Source organism: Culex quinquefasciatus, chromosome 3 (genome assembly GCF_015732765.1).
Source record: "Culex quinquefasciatus strain JHB chromosome 3, VPISU_Cqui_1.0_pri_paternal, whole genome shotgun sequence".
Lineage (NCBI taxonomy): Eukaryota > Metazoa > Arthropoda > Insecta > Diptera > Culicidae > Culex > Culex quinquefasciatus.
In genome coordinates, this window is record NC_051863.1 from 151210437 (window position 1) to 151233353 (window position 22917).

General features: G+C 42.3%; 1 protein-coding gene and 2 long non-coding RNA genes across 4 annotated transcripts; 2 read left to right on the top strand and 1 right to left on the bottom strand.

The window, feature by feature from the left end:
• Positions 1 to 358: 358 nt before the first annotated feature.
• LOC6051395 (retinoblastoma-like protein 2) lies at positions 359 to 17382 on the bottom strand. 2 transcript variants are annotated; one of them, XM_038262333.1, is made up of 9 exons: positions 17246 to 17382; positions 15220 to 15677; positions 8759 to 8898; positions 7385 to 8690; positions 7138 to 7321; positions 6867 to 7064; positions 6002 to 6633; positions 5768 to 5941; positions 359 to 1562 (listed from the first exon to the last, which is right to left on the bottom strand). In XM_038262333.1, exons 2-9 carry the CDS (start codon positions 15352 to 15354, stop codon positions 1404 to 1406), a joined length of 2928 nt encoding a protein of 975 aa, XP_038118261.1. In that variant the 5' UTR covers positions 15355 to 15677; positions 17246 to 17382; the 3' UTR covers positions 359 to 1403. The 2 variants fall into 2 exon arrangements, with proteins under 2 accessions (XP_038118261.1, XP_038118262.1); XM_038262334.1 differs by lacking the exon at positions 6867 to 7064.
• Positions 17383 to 17647: 265 nt separating this feature from the next.
• On the top strand, positions 17648 to 18552 carry LOC119769939. The gene is made up of 3 exons (XR_005278587.1): positions 17648 to 17977; positions 18041 to 18173; positions 18238 to 18552. It is a non-coding gene; the product is annotated as an uncharacterized LOC119769939 (long non-coding RNA).
• Positions 18553 to 21809: 3257 nt separating this feature from the next.
• On the top strand, positions 21810 to 22466 carry LOC119770755. The gene is made up of 3 exons (XR_005278982.1): positions 21810 to 22022; positions 22086 to 22218; positions 22283 to 22466. It is a non-coding gene; the product is annotated as an uncharacterized LOC119770755 (long non-coding RNA).
• Positions 22467 to 22917: the final 451 nt, after the last annotated feature.

Here is a 22917-nt window from a genome sequence, read left to right on the forward strand (position 1 = left end):
ATTTCCCGCTTCCGGATGTCTCGCAATGTTTTGCTTGTAAAGTACAATGTAACGGAAAAGACTTCAAGAATAAGAAAAAAAGCCGAAAAAATTTCATCTGATAAACGCATTTACGGTCGACAAACAAACCCATAATGCACACACCCCCAGCAGGGCATCCCCTCACGCAGGTAGTTGACTAATTGCTGTTATCGTTTTAGGCTTCCTAAGTCAAGTCTCGCCGTCCGCCAGGCAGGCAGCCACCTAACAATTGCCATAACGGAGACGATCAGCTAATTGATGTCGTTGTCACGTTGTCGGTGGATGGAATCCTTCCGGAATGTTATCGAGTATCATAAAACGGAGGCAGACACGGGAGTTTTGGATCGAATCGATTTATTAGGGCTTTATACGGGGAAGAAGAAAATATAATCGAAAATATATATATTGTGTATCTTATAGTTGGGTAGCGTAAAATATGTTGGTACACGAGCTAATCCTCTCTCCTTCAATTAATCACATTGTTAATAAAATTAAAGCAACAGAATAATAATATTAAGCACGATCGCGTCGTTAAACAAGCTAGTTTTCGTCATCGACTCTACTCAAACTCCACAAAATCGATCTTTTTGCGTTGCGTTCCGCACCAGCTGTTGGAAAAACTATTGTGAGAGAATAATTTTGATAAAGGGTGTGTTTTGCATTTGCGTGAAATTTGTGACTTAAGGCACTCAAATCACAAAATTCGCGTTAGAATTACACCGGAATTTAGTAAAGTGGGAAAAGTGTGTTGGTTCGGCTAGAATATTTTCGTTACGCGCAGAAGGAACGTAGAAATGGATTGCAAACGAGTCGTCCGATGAATATAACATTTCGACTAACAAAATTCGATCTCATGTTCGTTAAATAAATAAATAGAGCTAAACGTTATTAAATATAACAGACCCGATTTTGAGATCAATTACGTGTTGGTATTGTTTTTTTCTGTTTGATGATAAACTCCCAGCTGATACGGACGGCGAACGCGGGTGGGTTGGGTTGGGACTCACACAACGAGATCACAAGATGACATTGTGAATGATTGGTTGAGCGACGAAACAAAAAAAAACGCAAAAAAATCCTGTATTGTCGAATAAAATGGTCAAAGTTCAGCACGATTGAGCTTTGTGTGTATTCTTGTTTTGTTTACACAAACGAGTTAAATTTACAATTAAACGCGCTAAAAGTTAAAGGGGATTGTACAATTCATAATGTTGTATCGTTAAGATGTTGTTTCTGTTTGTCTCCATAATATTATAACGATCGCGATCGTGATTCAACTTATCTACTAACAAAGGAAAGGGTGGAGTGGGGTGGGATAAGGAAGAAGATAAAAAAAACCAAAACAATTATTTAGAATTATCAGCGGTGGCGGCAGCCACCCACTATTGCTGACGGTCCGAGATGAGCCGGTCCAGTTTTGTGTTCTTTCGCCTCGGTTTGATCAAACCGACCGGGGGTTCGTACGACTCCGGGTCGTTCAGGCTGCGCTTGCAGCCGGTAATACTCGCGTTCTTGACGATGCGGTTGATGACGTCCAGGTCCTGGAACGGGGAAAAGGAATTTGGAAATGGAAATTTTAAATCTCACACTTTTTAGAAGAATCTTGGAATTTTGCAAATTTAAAGATTCGTTTAGGCTTTTTGTTCAATGTTATGTCGAACGTTGATAAATTATTAGATCTTCAGTTTCCACAAGGTTTTTGCCAAAATTAATTTGATTTTTGGCGAAATATTGTGTTTCAGAAACTGAACCCTATTATTTCAACCAGTGGAATAAGTATTCGCTCACCTTAATGATCATGTTGACTCAAAGTTAATCAAATACTTCTGTCATTAAAAAAATCATGTTTTGAAATCAACATTGCATTGAATGGTGCATTTCTTGCCAGATTTGGTGAAATGCTCAATTTCGTTGAATTATGTTTGGGAGACCCAAAATAGGTACTAGGCCCAAAACAGGGACAAATACCCTAGTAAGTTTTAATAACTAAATGTAAACTAGAGGTACCCAACCTTTTGCCCTTGCACCGGTCAAGAAGAATTTATGATGAAAATTAAAAAAAAATAAACCGAGTTCGTGAAGTAGTGTTAAAGAAGAAAAATATTGAAAATCTTTAAAAAAAATCATTTTATTCATTCCAATTTCGAATTGCATAAAATTAGGTATGTTGCAATTGTTTCAGTAATTCGCAATGAATTATCCTGTAACCTCTAAATCTCCACACAATATTAATACATCCTAGGTCGCCTGGAAATTTGTATAAAGTTTATATACACAAAAACTTTAAAAAAATGTCAATATGACATGGTAAAAATCCGTGCCTTGTTTAACTATTCATATGAAAGCAATTTCAATCTGATCGTGCTATCTTGACACACCCTGCAACCGATGGCTAATATTGTAGTTAAAAATAAAACTAAAAAAATACATATTTTTTAAGTTGGATACAAATTTTGCAGAAAAGTTTAATCAATTATTCCAGATATTGGGGAAGTGACTAAATGACTGTTTAGTAGCCTGTCCCATTTTGAGGTCATGTCGAGGAACTTTAGGTGCTCACATTTTAAATGATAGATTATGATGTTAGGGACAATGTTTTCTTAGACATGAAAAAATAATAAAATACTTTCTCGCACCCCTCTTCGATTTACTGAAAAAAGTCACTTTTTTGAACAAATTTTCTGAAATCGCTTAGAATCAATAAAAAACTCTTTCGATCAGGTGTGTGTTATCTTCAAACGATAGGTTTTTATCCATAGATTAAGATGAACTATCAACATTGGACCAACATTTAAGTTTTTGGACTCTCCGAGGCGGATTTATGTAGAAAACTAGCTTAATCCACCTATGTAGTTGGAACCTTCCTCACTTATTACCAACATTGGCTAATATGATGGAATTGTAGAAAAATTTCATCTATTTTTTAGATCCGGAATAAAAAAGTACATAAATATCATTTAAGTGGCCATACCTAGAGACAGGGTTGCCAGATCTTCAATGTTTTGAACTCGTTGGAAAAGTCTTTTGATAACCTAACCAACGATGGGTTGGATGGTGGATCCGGACTTAGTTTACATACATTTAAGTGAGATCATGCTTCCAAAAATATCACTTAAGTGTACATATCTCGATATCACTTAAGTGTACATATCTCGAGACAGGGTTGCCAGATCTTCAATGTTTTAGGCTCGCTGGAAAGTTCTTTTGATAACCTAAACAACGATGGGTTGGATGATGGACCCGGACATAGTTTACATACATTTAAGTGAGATCCGGATATATGTGAAAGCACATTTTTATACATAACTTTTGAACTACTTATCAAAACTTCAATCTGTATAAAACTCGATCTATGGGACCCTTAACCAAGTCGAATGCAACAGGTTCGGGTCAAATCAATTCAGCCAGTGCCGAGAAACATGAGCTAGTTTGTTGGTCATATACATACATACACACAAACATACACACAGACATTTGTCCAGTTTTCGATTCTGAGTCGATATGTATACATGAAGGTAGGTCTACGACGTTTTTATACAAAGTTCATTTCTCGGGTGAGTTATCAAGAAGCCGTAAGAGCCACCGTGACCTCCGACACTAATGTTCGTTTTTCTCCAAATTGTAGCAAAATTTCATTTATTTTTAATTTGGGGCACTTGAAAGACGTGTAAATGAACAATCTTAAGCATTTTTGAAAATAGTTTTTCGTAAGTAGGTCAAAAACCGATGCAAAAAAGGCTTTGTTTACCATTGGCTCTTACGTCTATTTGAAAACTAATCCGAGATTTTTAGAACAGGATTATAGGCTTACCTCAGTGAGGAAGGCAAAAAAACGATTTTTTTCAAACATTTTTCAGAAATGCTCATGTATTTTAGGGTAGTAGCCTATTTTTCCCAGTAATTAATTCCCGGATATTTTACAGCGAACATTTTTCTCTCTAAGAAAATGCAATTTTGATCCTCCAGAGCCGAGATATTTCAGTTTCAGTGAAAGAAAAAAAGGCCAATTTTCTAAACTTCTCAGAATTCAGAAGCATGGCCTACTCATTACACGATTTGCAAGCATATATCTTTAAGGTCAAGGTATGCTTCTATAGTAATTTTGGCCGATGAATCCGAATTTGAAATCCAATTCCGTGTAACCAGTGATGTTTTAGAGCTACGCCTTTTTGGAATGTTATTTGTGTGTTTAAATCGCTTGCAAGTTCGGTCATACTTTTCTCGTTTTCCGTTCAACTTTGATCGATATTTTACCCACAGAACTCTTAATGTTCAATGTTTATTACGTTCTGTTTATGTTAAACATTTCAGAAATCGCATATTTTTATTTGGCGAGGCTTAAGCTAATATGGATTTATAAAAAAAAGAAAACAAGAGAAATTTTTAGGAAAAGTGGCTGCATTTGGATTAATTTGTTTGGAAAATTGTATTAAAATAAGTTTTAGAATACATTTCCGAACATTTTTTTTTATAAAAATATATGTAACAACCATCAAAAAAAATTTTTTTTTCAAATCAAATATATGTAACAACCATCAAAAAAAATTTTTTTTTCAAATCAAATTTTTCTGGGGGTTCCTTGGCTAAAATAATTAGACACATATTTTATTGTTTGGCCATTAGGGTGACCTACTCCGTGTTAGGGTGGTCCGAAAAATGGCAATTTTCGTCGATTTTCACAAAAACCCCTTTTTTCAAACTTCGCTTTATTTTAACCGATTTTAGGTTTCTAGGACGCAAATGAAAGGTGACAAGTTTGGCTTTTAAGGAAAAATAGTTTGAGGACCAAAAAATCAAGCCAAACATTTGAAAAAGTCATATGAAAACTTAAAATGCCGTTTTGATGGTGAGCCTATGTCTGTAAATATTTTCAACGGATTCCTCGGAAAATTTTACCTAAATATAAAAAATTAGCGAGGTTTATTAACAGAATTCGGAGATATGATTTTTTGACAGTAAAATCTGGGTTTTTCGACGCGCAAAAACGACAAAATAACAAAAACGGCAAAAAATCAGCCTTTTCACTAAAATTGCGATAACTCCAAAATTTCAGCAATGACCTACATATGTTTAGGTACCAAAAGTTGCGTATTTTAATTACGAAAAATTTAATACCCAAACATGTACAGGTCATAGAAGAAATTTTGGAGTTATCGCAGTTTTAGTGAAAAAAGTTGTTTTTTTTTGTCGTTTTAGTTATTTTCCCGTTTTGGCGCACGGCGCGTCGAAAAACCCAGATTTTATTTTCAAAAAATCATAGCTCCGATTCCCGTTAATGAACCTCTCCCAATTTTTTATATGTTACGTAAAATTTTCCGAGGAATCCATTTTCAGACATATTACTTTTTCAAATGTTTGGCTAAATTTTTTGATCCTCAAACTATTTTTCCTTTAAAAGCCAAACTTATCAGCTTTCATTTGCGTCATAAACACCTAAAATCGGTTAAAATGGAGCGAAGCTATGATTTTTTTGAAAAAAGGGGTTTTTGTGAAAATCGACAAAAATGTCCATTTTTCGGACCACCCTAACACGGCGTAGGTCACCCTAATGGCCAAACCAAAAAAATACCGGTCTAATTATTTTGGCCAAGGAACGGACACATGATTTAGTTAGGCCTTCCTGTCACTTGTCAACATCGTCTGCCAACACAAGCATTGGAGAATTTTGTTGTTTGTTGAATTTACTTGAACAAATTTGATCAAAACTTTTTTTTTTGTTGAAAAATGTTGTAACAAGCTCACTCACCTTCGCCGGGCTCCGATCGATGAGATACGTGACCGAGTTGGGCGACTCCTTCAGGTCGGCGCACTTGCGGTCCATCGGCGTGATGTACAGCGAGATGCGGCCGTCGATCTGCTTCGGCGACTGCATCACGCTCCGGCTGGGCGTCTTCGGCGGCGGCGACAGCATCAACGAGCGCTGCCGAATGGAGTTAAGTATTAGGTTCGGTTGAGGCTTTCAGCTGTAGCGGAGACTCACCTTGTCCCCGTTGCCAAACGGGATGGCAAACTCCTGCATCAGCGGGACGTACACCTTGTTGTAGAACATGATGATGTCGCCCCGTTCCTCCGAGCCGTGCTGCATCGACACTCCGGCCAGATCGATCGGAGCGATCCCCCGGGTTACGGTGACTTCGTCACGCTGAGTCTCGCCATTTTGCTGCTGTTGCTGGTCTGCCGGAGTGGTGCGCGCGATGAAAACGCTCCGGTACACGTGGCTGTTCGATTGTGGCTGGATGCGGTAGAACTTCATGATGTCGGTGAACGTGTTCGGCAGCTTGGTGACCTTGACAAACACGTATATCGCACACATCAGCATTTGGTCCAGGTGCCGATCGCGCATCAACTCCCGCGTGCAGTGCACAATCGAGTGCTCGAAAATGGTCCAGATCTGTTTCTGCTTGTCATCGCTGGTCAGTCCGAGGTTGTTGCACAGATCCTTCATCCGAACGGCGGCCACCCCATAGAACTTTCTGAAGAACAGGTTCAACGAACTCGCTCCGGGGCGCTGCTTCGAGAGAGATCCGTTCGGCACGGGCAGCTTCAGCGGAGAGTTAAAGCCCAGCGTCGACAGAAACGGCTGGTTCAGGTTGGCACGTGGTCCAACCGGTTCTGCAAGAGGTCATACAATTGTTAGGACTCTTCAAAAATACAATTGAAAGCAAAATGTATAAAGCAGCGATATTAATTGCGATTCTACTCTAGAATGAGGTTGGTTTAAAAGTGCTGAAAAAATGCAGTTCAGATGCGTTCTGGGATTAGTAGAGATTAGTGAAGCGAACGATGCGAGCCCCCAGGCCACGATGATGGATGATGAATGTGGAAACATCAGCGACTTCACGAACCTTTCGGTGGGTCTTTCTTATCGGTTTCAGCCTCACAGCTGCTTGTGGTTGGCTTTTGATCGTCCGCGGAAGTGGACGCTTTCGGTTCATCGTCGTCCAGCTTGAACAGACGCTTTTTGGCCGAGTCCGGGTTGGACACCTTTCGGCCCTCCGCGGAGACAACCGCGGCGACCGCAGCGGATGTCGACGGGGTCGCCTCTGGCAACGCCGAGATTAAAGAATGTTCTGAATAAGGGCTAAAAATCAAAATGATCGTTACAAATCAACTCACCCAGCTTGGCTTGGCCGTTCGCCTTGGTGACGCTGTCACCGGGCTTGTGCGGTGTGATTCCGGACAGGTCGGTCGAGGACTCGACGCCGTGGCTCGCCGTTACCTCGTACTTGATGTTGTCCATCACAGTCCACAGGGGGGACGAGCTCTGCCAGCTTAGCGACTCCAGGCACTGCTCTTCGATCTGAAAGATTGGGATTTATTTTTTATATTTTTTTTTTTAGCAGTCAACATTCAGAATACTCACAATCGTCAGGTGCTTGATGAGATCGCGCGACAGCAGATCGTTGTGGTACAGAATGACCATCTCGATGATCCGGTAAAAGATGAACGGCTGCATGTCGAACATCTTCAGAATCCAGGGGAAGTTCTGCTGCAGATTGTGCGCGTAGATGACGATCTCCGCGCAGCACACCAACAGCGTCTTGTTGAACATTTCCTCGCAGCAAACCTGCCGGATGACGTTTCCCCCGCGGCGCCGAATCTCCGCCCGGATGATGTTCTCCAGCAGCCGGTAGTACAGAGCCTCGATCATGTCGAACCGGGCGGTGGTGCTCTTCTGGTTCCAGTTCTGCTCGCGCATCTGTTTGCTGAACTTCTCCCGCTCGGCCGCGATCCGTCCCGTGACGATGGCGATCGGATCCTGGGCACAGAACTTGAGCAGCTCGCGCAGCGACCCGTGCGGTTCTCCGTCGTAGCGCAGCTTCATGCGCAACTTGTTGACCGAGGCATTTGCGGTGGAAATGGGGGTGAATTTATTATTGCACTCATCTTTGCTGATCCGGCTCCGACCGCTCAGCGGCGTTTGCTGGCACAGCGGGATACGTTCCGGCGCATCCCGTTCCGATTTGATCCGGGGGTTCTCCACGATCTTCTGACCGAGCGCGATTCGCTCGTCAAACTCGCCACAGCTCAGGATGAACGTGTCGTAGCGACTGTTGAGCGACTTGAAGTTTTCATCGAAATTGGCGAGGGAAATGAGCCCGGTGAAGCTGTTGGCGTCCCCGCGGAGGACATTCGTCTGGAACAGGGTCTCGATGACGTCCTTCCAGATGGTGTTCTTCGTCACAAGCGCTTCGCTGCTGCAGTTGGCCTCGCTCAGTGCCTCGATGATGCAAAGCGGTTCCAGCGGGATCCGTCCTTCGGCGATAAAGTCCGCTGGCAGCCCCTCAAAGTCCGGATTGACAATGTCTCGGCGGCCGTCGGCGATCGCGTTCGAGTACACCAAATCCAAACAACAGAGCATCATGTTGCACGACGTGACCACGTCCGCGCTCTGCTCCGGGTACTCGTGCTTGGCGTAGATGAACAACGTCCAGCAAAACTCGTGCAGCCGGTTCGTGCTGCACGGCACCGGCTTGGACTTTTTGCTGCGCTTCTGCTCGTCCTGGTTCGGCGGCCGGAACACCAGCGTAAACAGCTCGCAGAACTTGCCGTAGATGACCATCGACACCTTGAAGCTGTGCTGCAGCGTGTTGATCGCGGTGCGGTTCTCCTCCGGCAGCGAGGCCATCTCCACCCATTGGCCGATTTTGGTGAAGAACTCGTGCAGGCTACAAAATAAAGAAAACCAAAAACGCTATCAACGTGCCCAAAAACCTTCCCACAAATAAAACCTTACTTGATTCCGCAAAGGCGCAGCAGCCGCGTCAGCGAGACGCAGTTGCCCTGCAGGACGGCGTTCCGGTTGCCGACGGTTGGCGTGACCGTTTGGCGGCACGTCACAAACACCGTGCAGCACAACCAGTGCAGCAGGTCACCCTAACAGAGTTTAAAGAGAGAACAAAAAAAGCTTGCTTTAGTGTGGGTGTCTGCGCAGGATCGACGCAATTTAAAAGGACACAAAGTGCATCCTGGCTCGGGAGGAGGAGGACGACGGAGTTAAAGGGAAAAGGGCGCAAAAACAAATTCGCGCCAAAAAAAGTTTGCCCTCGAAGAGCGAACAGGCAGCCAGACGGCGACGGCACGGCAGCAGGTACAAAAAGGTGATCTTTCCTCTATAAAAGGATCAGATTGCAAGCATCTGTTCGGAGGCTAGTGCAGCAGCGGCAGAAACGGCATGTGTGAACGGCCAGGATCAGGCATGCGTGTGTGCTACGATTTTATGGAGGAATGTGTCTCAAGATTTTTTTTTTTATTTTAGGTTTTGAAAACATCAAAGGGAAAGGTGCAAGCACGTAGTGATGTTGCTTTGAAGTCTTTAATTTGTGATCACGTAAATGCAAAAATGTTAAATGTTTAGAAATTGGAACATTTGCTCTACTCTGAAGCAATTTAAATAAAGAAATTCATTTTGGGACCATCCATAAACCACGTGGACACTTTGGGGGGGGGGGGGTATGGCGTTTGTCCACGCTCCATACAAAAAAGTTTGTTTTTGTATGGACAATTGTACACGGGGGTTACAGAATCCCAAAAAGTGTCCACGTGGTTTATGGATGGTCCCTTTACGAAAAAGTTATTTGAAAGAATCTGAGTTTTGCCTTCCTCACTTTACTGAGGAAAGGCTATTAAAATCACTCGAAAAACGAACTTTTTAGTTAAACCTCCTAGACTTACCTTCATTTGTACATATCGACTCAGAATCACCAGCTGAGCAAATGCCTGTGTGTTTGGCTGTATGTAGACATGTGTACCGAATCAATGTCACTGGAATAACTCGTCACTGACTGAACCGATTTTGGCCGAAATGGTTTTAATCGATCCGTCTTAACGTCCCCTAAGTTGCTATTTAAATCCATGCAGTTTTATCATGTATTGAAAAAGTTATGTTAAAAAAACTGTTTCATATTAAATTAAAATTATGGTAAAAAGGGTGGTTTTTTCATGAAACCCTCACATGTTTTATTTTTTTAGAAAGCATATGAGAAGACCTTTCTTGTGGATTAAGAATTTCTAAGATCTCACTTACCTATCTAAAGTTACAAGCAGTTTAAAAAATGGTCTGAATTGACATAACCTCAAATGGTCCCGTCTGATCGCCACGAAAAAAGCCTTTTAGAGGGATGCCATTTTCCTGATAGGCGGTGTCTGTATAATCTTGACAAAAAGTCTGTAGCAAGTCTGTATTTTTTTACTCGTCACTTATTTTTATAGGAGGATGGCGTCGCTATTTTTAGACCACGTTTTCCACTTTTTCTCATCGAAACCGACTACTTTATCGACTTCATTTTGCTGGGCGAGATAGGACGCCGTCTATTTTTAGACGATGATTCAGCACTTTTCCACTCTTGCGCTTAAAAAAACCAGATGGCAGCACGATGTAACGCCACGTCCCTATTATGACCTCTTAGGTGCTGCGATAACGTAAGGGGAGATCTATAAACCATGTGGACACTTTAGGGGATTATAATCACTCTATAAATGAGAGGAAGGCACCAACCAGCTAAAGGTGGATTAAGTTACGTTTTTTTTTTTTCTAAAATTACAAATAAATGATTAAAACTTTCCGGGTGGCCACTATATTTCGATTTTCAATTTCCCGGTTTTCTCCCGAAACCAGAACAAATTTTCCGGTATGTTTTTAAACCAAATTTCAATGTTTTTCAGGCTAACGTTAGTATCAACATACTTTTTGAACGCATAAATTTGTTTCAAAGTTTGAATTCCTAAAGAAAGCTTTCGAATATCTTGAGAACAAATTAAGTAAGTTGTAAACGAAGCCGTTTTTATCTGTTTCCAATCCAAACCTCCGATTTCCTTAATGATTGGGATTTTTCATCATCATGCTCTACAGATTTTACAAACTCAAATTAAAAAAAAGTTTTTATTTTTAAGAATAACATAAATTATTATTAGAAAGCAGAAAATGGAATTTACAATAAAAGATTTGCAAAAATACATTGATATCAACATTTATGTAAAGTTTCTTTGATTTTGTGAATTCAAGAAGAAAGATTCTTCCTAGAATTTTCAATTCCTGTGAATTAATTATTATTTTTTGGCTTATATTATGATATATATTATGGCTTATATTATGAGAGTACTTTCTTTTTAAAAGTCTTTTCGTACCATTAGTCCAAACAAAAATTTATGCACTTTGGCAGCAGTGCACAGTGGTCCGAAACCGAAATCTAACGTGACAAAATTGATAGCGCCTACACGTTAAGATATAGAGCTTTGGTGTCTTCGGAACAAATGATCAGGGTCAATTGGGGCATCTTTTGGTATGGTGAACATTAGGGTGGTCCAAATTTTAGGGTGGTTCAGAATTTTTATTTTGACGGGATGACGAGCGCTTTGAAGTCTTGAGAAAAGTTGTAGGAAACACAATTCTGGGCAACTTTGCTGAAGAGCACAAAGCTCTATCTTCAAACTGGAAGTTTCTAGAGCCATTTTTGTAACTTAAGTTGAAGTGTTTATGAAAAAATAGTTTTTTTTTAATTTATCAACTCAAGCTTGTTTCGTAGCGAGTTGGTGTCTTCTAGACATTTTGTAGAGCTTATCAAAACACATATTTATCTTCCAAGAAAGTGAAAATCGGACCTTTTAAACGAAAGTTATAGCCAAAATACGACAAAAAGACGCAATTTTGAAATCTGAATAACTCGAAAAGGTGGTGGAGTTTGACCTCGCTCTTAGAAGCATCTGAAAGTAAACATTTTATAGTACATTTGCTGAAAATATCGCGGAGGTCTTTTTTGTTTAACTTATTTAATCTCAATTTGAAAATGAACATTTTTAAATCGTTTTTTTGCCCATAACTTTTGATAGAATTGACCAAAATTCATTTTTCAAGGCGTCTTTATCGTCGTATTTTGGCTTTCTTGGAAGATAAATGTGTGTTTTCATAAGCTCTACAAATGTCTAGAAGACACCAACTCGCTACAACAAAAGCCTGAGTTGATAAATAAAAAAAAACTATTTTTTTCATAAACACTTCAACTTAAATTACAAAAATGGCTCTAAAAACTTCCAGTTTGAAGATAGAGCTTTGTGCTCTTCAGCAAAGTTGCTCAAAATTGTGTTTTCTACAACATTTCTCAAGACTTCAAAGCGCTATCTCGTCATCCCGTCAAAATAAAAATTCTGAACCACCCTAAAATTTGGACCACCCTAATGACCACCATACCAAAAGATGCCCCAATTGACCCTGATCATTTGTTCCGAAAACACCAAAGCTCTATATCTTAACGTGTGGCCGCTATCAATTTTGTCACGCTGGTTCTGCGATTTTTTCAACAACACATAATGCTGATACGCCCCCCCCCCCCCCCTTGAAATTTGACCCGAAAAATCAGGGGGCAAAAAAATATTTTTTCAAAAAACATCAAAATGGATGAGTTTCCGCCTTTTCGAACGCGGTTTGTCTAAGATTCGGCCTTTTGAGCATTCGATCTTTTGGGATTTGGCCTTTCGTAGGAGACCCGATTAAACTATTGTAAGGGATTACATACATGTAAATATGCAAAAATGTTAGAGGATGGTATGAGCACAAACTTAAGCTTTTTTTAAATGTGTTTTCGGGACATTAAAATATACATTTTCATCTATTAACAAGCAGTTTCAAAAAATGGGTGCCGCGATATCTCAAAACTGATTGGACTAAAATTTTGGTGATAAGTGGTCCCGTGTGCGGTTTCAAAAAGTTTACTTAGAAAAACGATTAAGATATTTTTACAGTATTCCTATAAAAAATCATCAGTTTTGGATTTTTTAAAACCAAATTTAAAGATCGGGCTTCGTCATGCACACTAAGGTACCGTAAACCGGGGTGACTTTGATAGGATTTCAATTTGTTTTTAGAATATTTTCCAACAGGTAAGGTTTTTCTCAAGATTATTATTTTTAAAACATGTACTGGGGTAGACTACACAAAGTCCATGCACTATTTTGGAAAAAAAGTTTTTTCAATAGTGTTTAGAAAAATAGTTACGTTAAAAATTCTTGGTTTTAATTCCGGGGTGACTTTGATAGTCATAGTTTTTCTTGTTAAAATCATATTTAAGATGTTCAAACTTTATTTGTACGTTAAATGTACCATCACTAAAGTAGCTGATATAGTTTGTAAGAAAAAAAATCAATGTTTATATTAAGTTAACTAAGTTTATAAGCTTTTTAACAAAATACATATAAATTTTAGGTAAAATTGTTAAAAAGTCGGAATTTTGCCTGAAATTTGTTAAAAATAGTTTTGTTTATAAAATTATTGATTTATATTGCATTTTAAAATGATTTCGAAGCACGAATCACAAGTTTTCACATTTTACATGAAATTTGTTCAACTGAATTTGCCTATAAATTTGGAGATTTTTTTTAATTGTGTTTCAAAAACACATATTATTTATTATTTACAAACTTATTTAACCTTCTCCTAGTGGAAAATTGTTCAAAGAATCCGAAAATGCATACCGTTTTCCGATTAAAAATCATGTTCATTGAGAAAATCATGACACTTTGAGAAGTTTAAAAAAATGACTTTCATCCACATTTTCTTAACTATAGTTAACTAACTTTATAAACTTTTCAAAAATTTATGAAAAGTTCATGAGGTACTTTGAACACTTCTCTACCACGGTCAGTATGTTTCTGAAACATTCCTTACGTATTTTAATTGTACTCTTCGTTTTGCGGAAAAATCGCAAACCTATCAAAGTCACCCCGGCTATCAAAGTCACCCCGTTTTACGGTAGTCCAAATCTGGGATTTCTATCACCTGAAATCATAGATTGACCCATCACCAGGCTAAATTCCAAATTTGAGCTCATTCTGACCGCGGGAACCCCTCCCCCTAATCGCTTGCTATTTATTTTTTTGTTTTGAAAATATAACGTATTGACGTTCCCCTTGTTATACTTTGTTCACGTTTTCGGCCTTGTTCTCGGCCCAGTTACTGACCAAGTACTGCACTAACAAAATCAATACATCATATAGTTTGTTTGCTGTTTTTTTTGTTTAGTATAAATAATTTTTACAATACTTTTTTATTGCGGGTCGAGGTGATATAGCCAGGATCAAGTCAGTCCAAGTCCAGTTGTGCGACGTGCCAAAACACTTTCAGATCACTCGCACTCCATAAGAAATTCACATAAAAAAATATTTTATTCAATAAAATTGTCTGGAAAGTGTCAAGTTTCTGAAAAAGTTACCAGCGCATGATTAAAGCTGAAAGAATGTAAAATTTCGAGATAAGGGTCGGAAGCTGACTTTTAAAAATATTAAAAGCACGATAAATCAATGGTTTGGTCTCAGTATGTAAACACATGCTGGAAGTTGACGTTATGATCGTTAGATCAAAGATTTCTTCTCCAATAATTTCAATTATTGAAATTTTAGCCTAAATAGATTAAAACAACCGCAATATAAACAAGAACTTAGTAGGCAGCACTAAAGACCACAAACTTCACAACTCATGCCTGAAATTTTGGAAGGTTAGTAAATCAAACAACTCATAAAAGATGATTACTAAAAATCAAACAAATATGTTTTTCAACAGCAGAGATGGAACGGCCCCCGACCGGCTGCTGCACGCCGAAGCGCACGACCTGGTCGCTGGCTCTGCTGCTGCTGGTGGCCATTCTGGTCGCGCTGCTCCTGCTGGGAATCTTCGGCATCGACGCGTCCAAACAACTGGAGCGACGGCTGAAGGCGATCGAGCGGGCAAAATCGCACCAAGTGTGATGAACTTTTAAGTAATTAAAGCATTTTAAGACCAGACGATCGAGTTTCGATGCAGGTTGTGCAATTGCAACGCGCGGGTGTTGCCGGTACCAAGTGGGGGTCGTCATGTACTAAACACACCGCATTATCTCGATGATGATGATACAAGTTGCGACTTTGTATCTCTTAGTATTGGTGGTGACTCTTCGTGTAAACCTCGTAAATCCACGATACGACGACGCCGCTGAGAATCGATCCGAGTTGCATCTCTCTGAGCATAAGGCCGGCCCTCCGGATGATGCAACCTAGAACTTTGACGTCACCGATGGAGCTCGACACAATCCGCTCGAAACAGAGGAGAGGTCGAGCAGTGGCCGAATTGAGTTCGACTACGGAATGGAAAGCTCCGAACAATAGTCAACACCGGGCACAGGGTAGTCCGGAATGCGGACAAGGAGTTCCCATCACTGGGAAGATACTTACGTCCAGGTTGTACGTGTTCCGGATGTCCCGGAACGAGGCCCAGGACTGCTCCTCCGTCGCGGCATCGATGTTGAGCTGCTCGCAGATGCGCCGGTGCTCGGCCCGGGGCGACTCCACGTCGCTGGCGTTTGTCATCTTACTAGGAGCGTAGAACCGGTTTCTTGGCACTGTTTCCGGCCCAAAAAGAGTTCACTAATCACTGGGGTGCAACACAGAACAGCTTCACTTCACTTCTTGCTCGCTGAGTCGCTGGATGGGACAAAGAAAAGTCCCAACACCGAGGACTGATGACCTGGGTAGCTGGTTTAGACACGGACACACTCCCGCGGCCACGACTTCGTACGAACTGGTGCGTGTTTCTGGCGCTTCTCGGAGGGTGTTTCTTCCAAGTTTGACAGCTGAAGTTGGTGGGGTGTTGTGGACAGTGTGTGAAGAGGGAAGGGGAGGAGGACGGTGTGCTAGAAGTAAAATTTTTGCAAGAAAAAATAGTTCTTGAAAAAAATAAAAATATATTTTTTTTGCTGACATTAATGTCAAAACTTATAGTTGTTATATTCAAATAAATAGTAAAAACTTTTTTTGTTCATGAACATTTTCATAAAATTGGTTGAGGAAACAAACCAAGAAAAAAAATCTCCAAAATAAAATTCTGGAGTTTTTTTTTTAAAAGGTCCAATAAACCAAATTTTCATTTTTAGCTTTTTGGGTGTTTTTTAATACCCCTGAATCAAGGCGGTTTCAAAAACACCCAAAAAGCAAAAACTTGAAATTTGGTTTATTGGACCATTTAAAAAAAACTCCAGAATTGGGTACTAAAGCCCTATGCCAATTTTTATGTACAACGGTAAAAAACACGATTAAAAACCATTTCTGATCACTTTTTTTTATTTAAATACAAAATTTTTTTTGACAGGACAACATTTTTACGGTGGATCAACTATGGTCCCCTTGGAACGACCTGTCAAATAGGAGTTTTTCTGTCAAGAAGGACCGCGAGGTTAATTTTTCAAAATTGATTTAAAAATCCATTTTAAGCTCTTTATGGTCGTACAAAGGGTCATTGTACTCAGAAAAATAAGCTTTATCGCTGTGAACAATAATATCAGCAATCTAAGCTTCATTTTAGGACCCAATTGAAGTATCAGGATAGTTTATGAAAACTAGAGTAAATATTTGAACGACCTATCAGTCATGGGTCCTATGCAGATAGGATCTATACATTTTTATTTTTATTTTTGTCAGACTGTATTAATTTTTCACAATTTATGAGAATTTCTATAAAATTCTGGAAGAAATGCAATTAAAAAAATTAAAGCTTGCAGAATTTAGAACCAAATGGCGCGCTAATGTGCGTACGCGAAACGTCATAAAGCTCTAATGGGAAGTGAGCAAGCAAGTTTGGCCCAAAAATTTTGTCAAATAAATATAACAATAGTAGAAATAATCGAATTAGAGGGAATACGACTCTAATCTATTGCTATTACAGAGAATAATGTCTCAAGCCAACCCATGATTTCTAAGCAGAGTGCGGACATTTTTCTCTGAATCGGCTATAATGTTGACGGCGCAATGTCTAATAACAAAAAAGTACAGAAAATACGTTTCAAATTAATAAAAAAAACTTTTTCCTGCCTAAACCCGAATTCTGGAGTTTTTTTTTTAAAAAAAAAGGTCCAATAAACCAAATTTTTCAGTTTTTGCTTTTTGGGTGTTTTTGAGACCGCCTTGAGCCATGGGTATTAAAAAACACATAAAAAGCAAAAACTGGAAATTTGGTTTATTGGACCTTTAAAAAAACTCCAGAATTCAACCCACCGCGGTCTCAGCTAAAAAATAAAAACAACACACCCTCACACGCACGATGAGGGCGAGGTAGAACGAAAAGAAGGGGCAAAAAGGAAAACGCACACAAACAAACAAACGTGAAACGTCATCCGCGCCACTTTCGGCGGGAAAATCTCGGCGTCCCCAGTTTCGACGCCGAGTGCACTGAGGTTGGCTTGGGACGTTCTGAGACGGGACGTACCTTGTTGGAAGACGGCAAATGGTGGCTCCCAAAGCTGGAACGTATCTTATCAGAGGCAGCAAGATAAGGAATTTGGTGGAGGCGTAAAAGTTTTATTTCGTGGAGGGGGTGGCTTGTTCTGAGAGGGTGTGGAGGAACTGTGATTGGCGCGAGAAAGCATTTTTGACAGCGGCGTCGTTGACGATGTTTTTGAGGGGTAGGAAACTTAAAACTGTTGGGTACAGAAAATTTAGAGACATCAGTGCAGACATTTTGGGACAAGATTTTCCTCTGTGAAATTCGACACGAAATCGACAGATATCATTGTTTTATGTTTTAAAATTAAATATGTATCTAGGGAAGGATTTTTTGATCGATTGGATGTCTTCGGCAAAGTTGTAGGTATAACCATTGTTCCGACAACACTGCCACCAGGTCGACATAAGTCACGGCGGCACAGACACGGTCGCAGCAACGCCGCAAATCGTGTCAACGCAACGCGTTGACAACTGTCACGAGAGAGAGATAGGGAGAAAGAGTGAGAGAGAGCGAGGAGAAAGAGCGCAAAAAGCGATGTAAACAAACAAGCACAAGTAGTAGGAAAAAAAGTGAAAAACGTTTACGAGCAGCTAGACGCGCGTGAATAGGGGTTAAAAGGTGCGCTTTTGTGCAGTTTCGCGAGTTTGGTGCATTTTGTGCGTGCAACGAGAAGGTTGACGATCACGTACAGGTAGAAGCTACGATCACGAACAGGTAGGCGAGTAAAACTGCATGCAGACGAAAACAAGAGACTAAAATATGTCCTAACCCTAATAGTACGGTCGCAAGCGGTTGATTAGACGTTCCGACGGGACGTAGAAGGCCAGTTGACCTCGAACAGCACAAGAACGACACAGTACAGGACAGAATTGGATTCCGGCGGAGTCAGCAGGGAATTTCAATTGAACTTGTAAGTTACACTGAACAAAAAGTGCACGATAGATTTAAAACATTAAAATGATGAATTTCGATAGGATTGTGGATAGGACGGTTACAAGGAGCAGGAAAAGATTTCTGGAAAGGATCAAACTAAAAAATGTAAGGAAACACACACACACACACATGTACATTTACAAACATACTAAAAACTGTTCTTAAATACATTCAACAGTTTGATCTGCTGCGAAGCGGCTGATTCACAAAATTTCGTTGGATTATTTCTACACCGTCCGAACAAAATCAAAATTTTTTAAACCGGATTCGGAAATGGTTTCCCGTATGAAGGAAACGAAGTGCATGTTCTGCAAAAAGGCAGACAAGCATGAGCATGGTTGGGAGGAGTGTTCTAAGTGCGGTTCGTGGGCTCATACAAAGTGCTCGGGCGTGGATGAAAAGTCGGAAGAAGAGTGGATCTGTCCGAAGTGTGTCGACTCCGAATTTCTGCTGAAAGTTCCGGGGAATAAGACGAAGAAGTCAGGCGCCATCAGCGATTCGGGAACCGTCCCAGGCGCTAGTTCTGTTGCAGTTCCAACTGAAGAGGAGTTGGCTGAGGAACAGCGTGCCGAGCGGGAGGCTTTCGTGAAGCAAATTGAGCTGCGCAAGAAACGCCTGGCGGAAAAGCTGGCCTGGAGCGAGCAGAGGATGAAGGAGGAGGCGGAGATGCAGGCGCTTGAGTTGAAAACTCAGCGCGAGATCGAGCAGAAGCAGCTGGCGCACGATCAGGAGATGCTGCAGCGTCAGCTGTCTGTAGAGAAGGAGTTTTTAAAGAAACGGTCAGCTCTGAAGAAGCAGATCGATGCTAGCAAGGCCAAGGTCGAAGCGCTGAAAGCCGAGAAGTCCACTGAGCAGAAAGTGACCGACTGGTTGAAGGGCGGCGAAAACTCTGAACTGGAGGGAAACCGAAGCCAAAGCCGAAACCGGCAGTCACTCCGGAGAGCAGCGATCATGAGGACTCTGGAGAAGATAGCGATTCGGTGAAGTCCTCAAAAAGTGGCGTCAAGAACATACTGAAGAAGGGTGGCGGATCGTTTGGCAACACTACTCGCATCACGCGAGAGCAGTTGGCCGCGCGAAAGGTGGTGTCGCATGCCTTGCCGAAGTTCAAGGGCGAACCGGAAGTCTGGCCGCTGTTCATCAGTTGCTTCGAGCACACCACGGCAGCGTGTGGCTTCTCCAACATCGAAAATCTCCACGACTCGTGGAGGCACTTCATGGCGAGGCGCTGGAGAACGTGCGAAGCAGTCTAGTTTTCCCAAGTGCGGTGCCGGGCATCATCCAAGATCTCCGAAACATGTTCGGGAGACCAGAGAAGCTACTAAAGGCGTTGCTGGAGAAGGTGAGGCAGGCGCCGGCACCGCATGCCGATCGTTTGGGTACCTTCATCAACTTCGGGATGGTGGTGAAGCAGTTGTGCGACCACCTTGAAGCTGCAGGTCTGCACGACCACCTGAACAATCCCATGCTGGTGCAGGAGCTGATCGAGAAGTTGCCGCCTAGCTACCAGATGGATTGGGTCAGGTTCAAGCGGGGCAAAAGGAGAATCCACTGCGAAGGTTTGCGAATTTCATGAAAGGGATCGTGGACGACGCTTCGGAGGTGGCGGATTTCTCGCCACAGAATATGAGCGACCACAACAAGCCAGAAAGAGGAAAGCCGCAGGGCAGAGCGTTCGTTCATGTCCATGAAACGGAGCTGAAGCAGGTCGAAGCGCCGCGCATCGAGAGACCCAGCAGGCCCTGCTGGTTCTGCAAGCGGGCGGATCACTTCATCCGATCCTGCGAGGAGTTCAAGCGGATGAACGTCGCGGAACGGCTGAGGGAAGTGGAGAGACTGCAATTGTGTGGCCGGTGTCTGAACAATCACGGATCTAGACCGTGCAACTTCAGGGGCCGGTGTACGGTGCCGAACTGCGTCGGCGACCATCATCCCCTCCTACACCGCGCGGAAGAGACGGTGCAGCTGCAGAAAGCGGAGAACTCAAGTCGCTCGGTGATCTTCCGCATGATGCCAGTAACACTGCACGCCGGAAAGAGACAGTACGACACTGTAGCGTTCCTGGACGAAGGATCGTCGGCGACGCTGGTGGATGACGCCGTGGCCAAGCAGTTGAAGGCAGAGGGAGTTCCAGAGCCGTTGATTGTCAATTGGACCGGAAACATCAACCGGATTGAGGACGGATCGCGTAAGGTGGAGTTGATGCTGTCAGCCAAGGGATCGACAGAGAAGTTTCCACTGTCGACGCGAACCGTTGGAGAGCTGCTTTTGCCGCAGCAGGACGTGAACTACCCAGAAGTGGTAGGAAAGTACACGCATCTGTCCGGCGTGCCGCTGGAAGATCTTCCGTCAGGTGTACCGACGATCCTGATCGGATTGGACAACCTGCATCTGTTCGCGCCATTGGAGTCACGAATCGGCCAGCCTTGTGAGCCGATTGCCGTGCGATCGAAGATCGGATGGACGGTTTACGGAACGGAGAAGCGAAAACCGCGCAGAAGTGTCCATTTGAATGTGCACTTGGTGGTTCCAGTGAGCAGCAGTCAAGCGCCCGAAAAGCGGAAGGTGCCGGACGGTAGAAAGCCGTCTACAGTTCCGGTTAGCGAGCCCAAGGAGACGCAAGCACGAGAGATTCTGGAAGAATCGACGACCACTCTGGGTCGAGAGCCGGAGAAGAACCCGGCACTGAAGGAGAAAAATGAGCCCACGAATCGCCAGCGGAACGAGGACTGCACAATCAAAGATGAGCAGCCGAGAGCGGCCGCGAGCGAACATCGTTCGGACCACGGGGCAGCTCCGAATACCAACGGCCACGAGACGAGCAAGGCTCCAACGAAGATGGTCCGGGAAATCGTCAACAACTGCGTGGCTCAGCTGACGTGGGTGCGGACGACGTGGTCGGTCAATCCTCCCCTGTCATCTCACTTGGGAGATGCTGGGGAGCGACTGATGCGATCGGTCAGTGAAGCGCTCATGGCGCTGGACGATGGACGGCGGCTCATGGACGAGATCCCGAAGACTGCCACCGACGGAGCGGAGAACGCACGTCCGCTTGCGTACTTGTTGCAGCAGTCGGGCGAGGCTGAAGCGATTTTTCCCAACTCTTTTCAGCGATATGCTTCATCAAACCAACCGGGCGGGGCTCTTCCGTCGCCGCATCCGACGGTGGCTCTACGGGACACGTACCAGCGTCCCAAACAGCTGGCCGGCGTAACATGGAAACGACGGAATGACGAGAACCTGCCGAGGCGGACGAGGTTCGGGAAGACGATATCGCGAGAGACCATGGAGGGCAACGAACGGAAGTGCTGGATTCGGGGCCCCGTGGACGAATCGATCGTGGGCAAGGACGAGCGGGTGAGCAAGGCGTGGGTGCGCACCGAAAGCGGCTGGGGCAAACGAGCGGTGGCGAAGCTGGCAGTGTCGGAGATGCGAGTAGGTAACCCTAAACCGGAAGCGGACTCCCAGACCGGGTTACGGGCCGGGGAATGTTCCGACAACACTGCCACCAGGTCGACATAAGTCACGGCGGCACAGACACGGTCGCAGCAACGCCGCAAATCGTGTCAACGCAACGCGTTGACAACTGTCACGAGAGAGATAGGAGAAAGAGTGAGAGAGAGCGAGGAGAAAGAGCGCAAAAAGCGATGTAAACAAACAAGCACAAGTAGTAGGAAAAAAGTGAAAAACGTTTACGAGCAGCTAGACGCGCGTGAATAGGGGTTAAAAGGTGCGCTTTTGTGCAGTTTCGCGAGTTTGGTGCATTTTGTGCGTGCAACGAGAAGGTTGACGATCACGTACAGGTAGAAGCTACGATCACGAACAGGTAGGCGAGTAAAACTGCATGCAGACGAAAACAAGAGACTAAAATATGTCCTAACCCTAATAGTACGGTCGCAAGCGGTTGATTAGACGTTCCGACGGGACGTAGAAGGCCAGTTGACCTCGAACAGCACAAGAACGACACAGTACAGGACAGAATTGGATTCCGGCGGAGTCAGCAGGGAATTTCAATTGAACTTGTAAGTTACACTGAACAAAAAGTGCACGATAGATTTAAAACATTAAAATGATGAATTTCGATAGGATTGTGGATAGGACGGTTACAAGGAGCAGGAAAAGATTTCTGGAAAGGATCAAACTAAAAAATGTAAGGAAACACACACACACACACATGTACATTTACAAACATACTAAAAACTGTTCTTAAATACATTCAACAGTTTGATCTGCTGCGAAGCGGCTGATTCACAAAATTTCGTTGGATTATTTCTACACCGTCCGAACAACCATTTTTTTCAATTTACTTTTTAATTACCAATAGTTGAATTCCAAAAATCCTTATTTTCAGATTTTCAATTTTTTATATGTTGAAGGGGACCAAAAAAGCATATTTTGAACATCAGAGAATGTTTTGAAACAATAGTTTTTAAAAATAATCAAAAGGTAACTTACAACATTTTTGAAAAAGTTTCATGTTAAGCCTTTAAGTTTAATTTAGAGAAAAAATCAACCATTTTTCGATTCGTAAAAATAAATGTTTTAAGTGCCAATTTCAGAACAATATATATATTTGTTTTCCAAATTCTGAGCAATTTTTATGAAATCGACTCTAAAACATTCAAGATTGGAGATGCTAAAATAGAAATTTAGTGTTTTTTTATTAATGTCGTGCAAGTTACTGTGTTTCATAAGTCCATTAAAAAAAAACTCTAGAAATA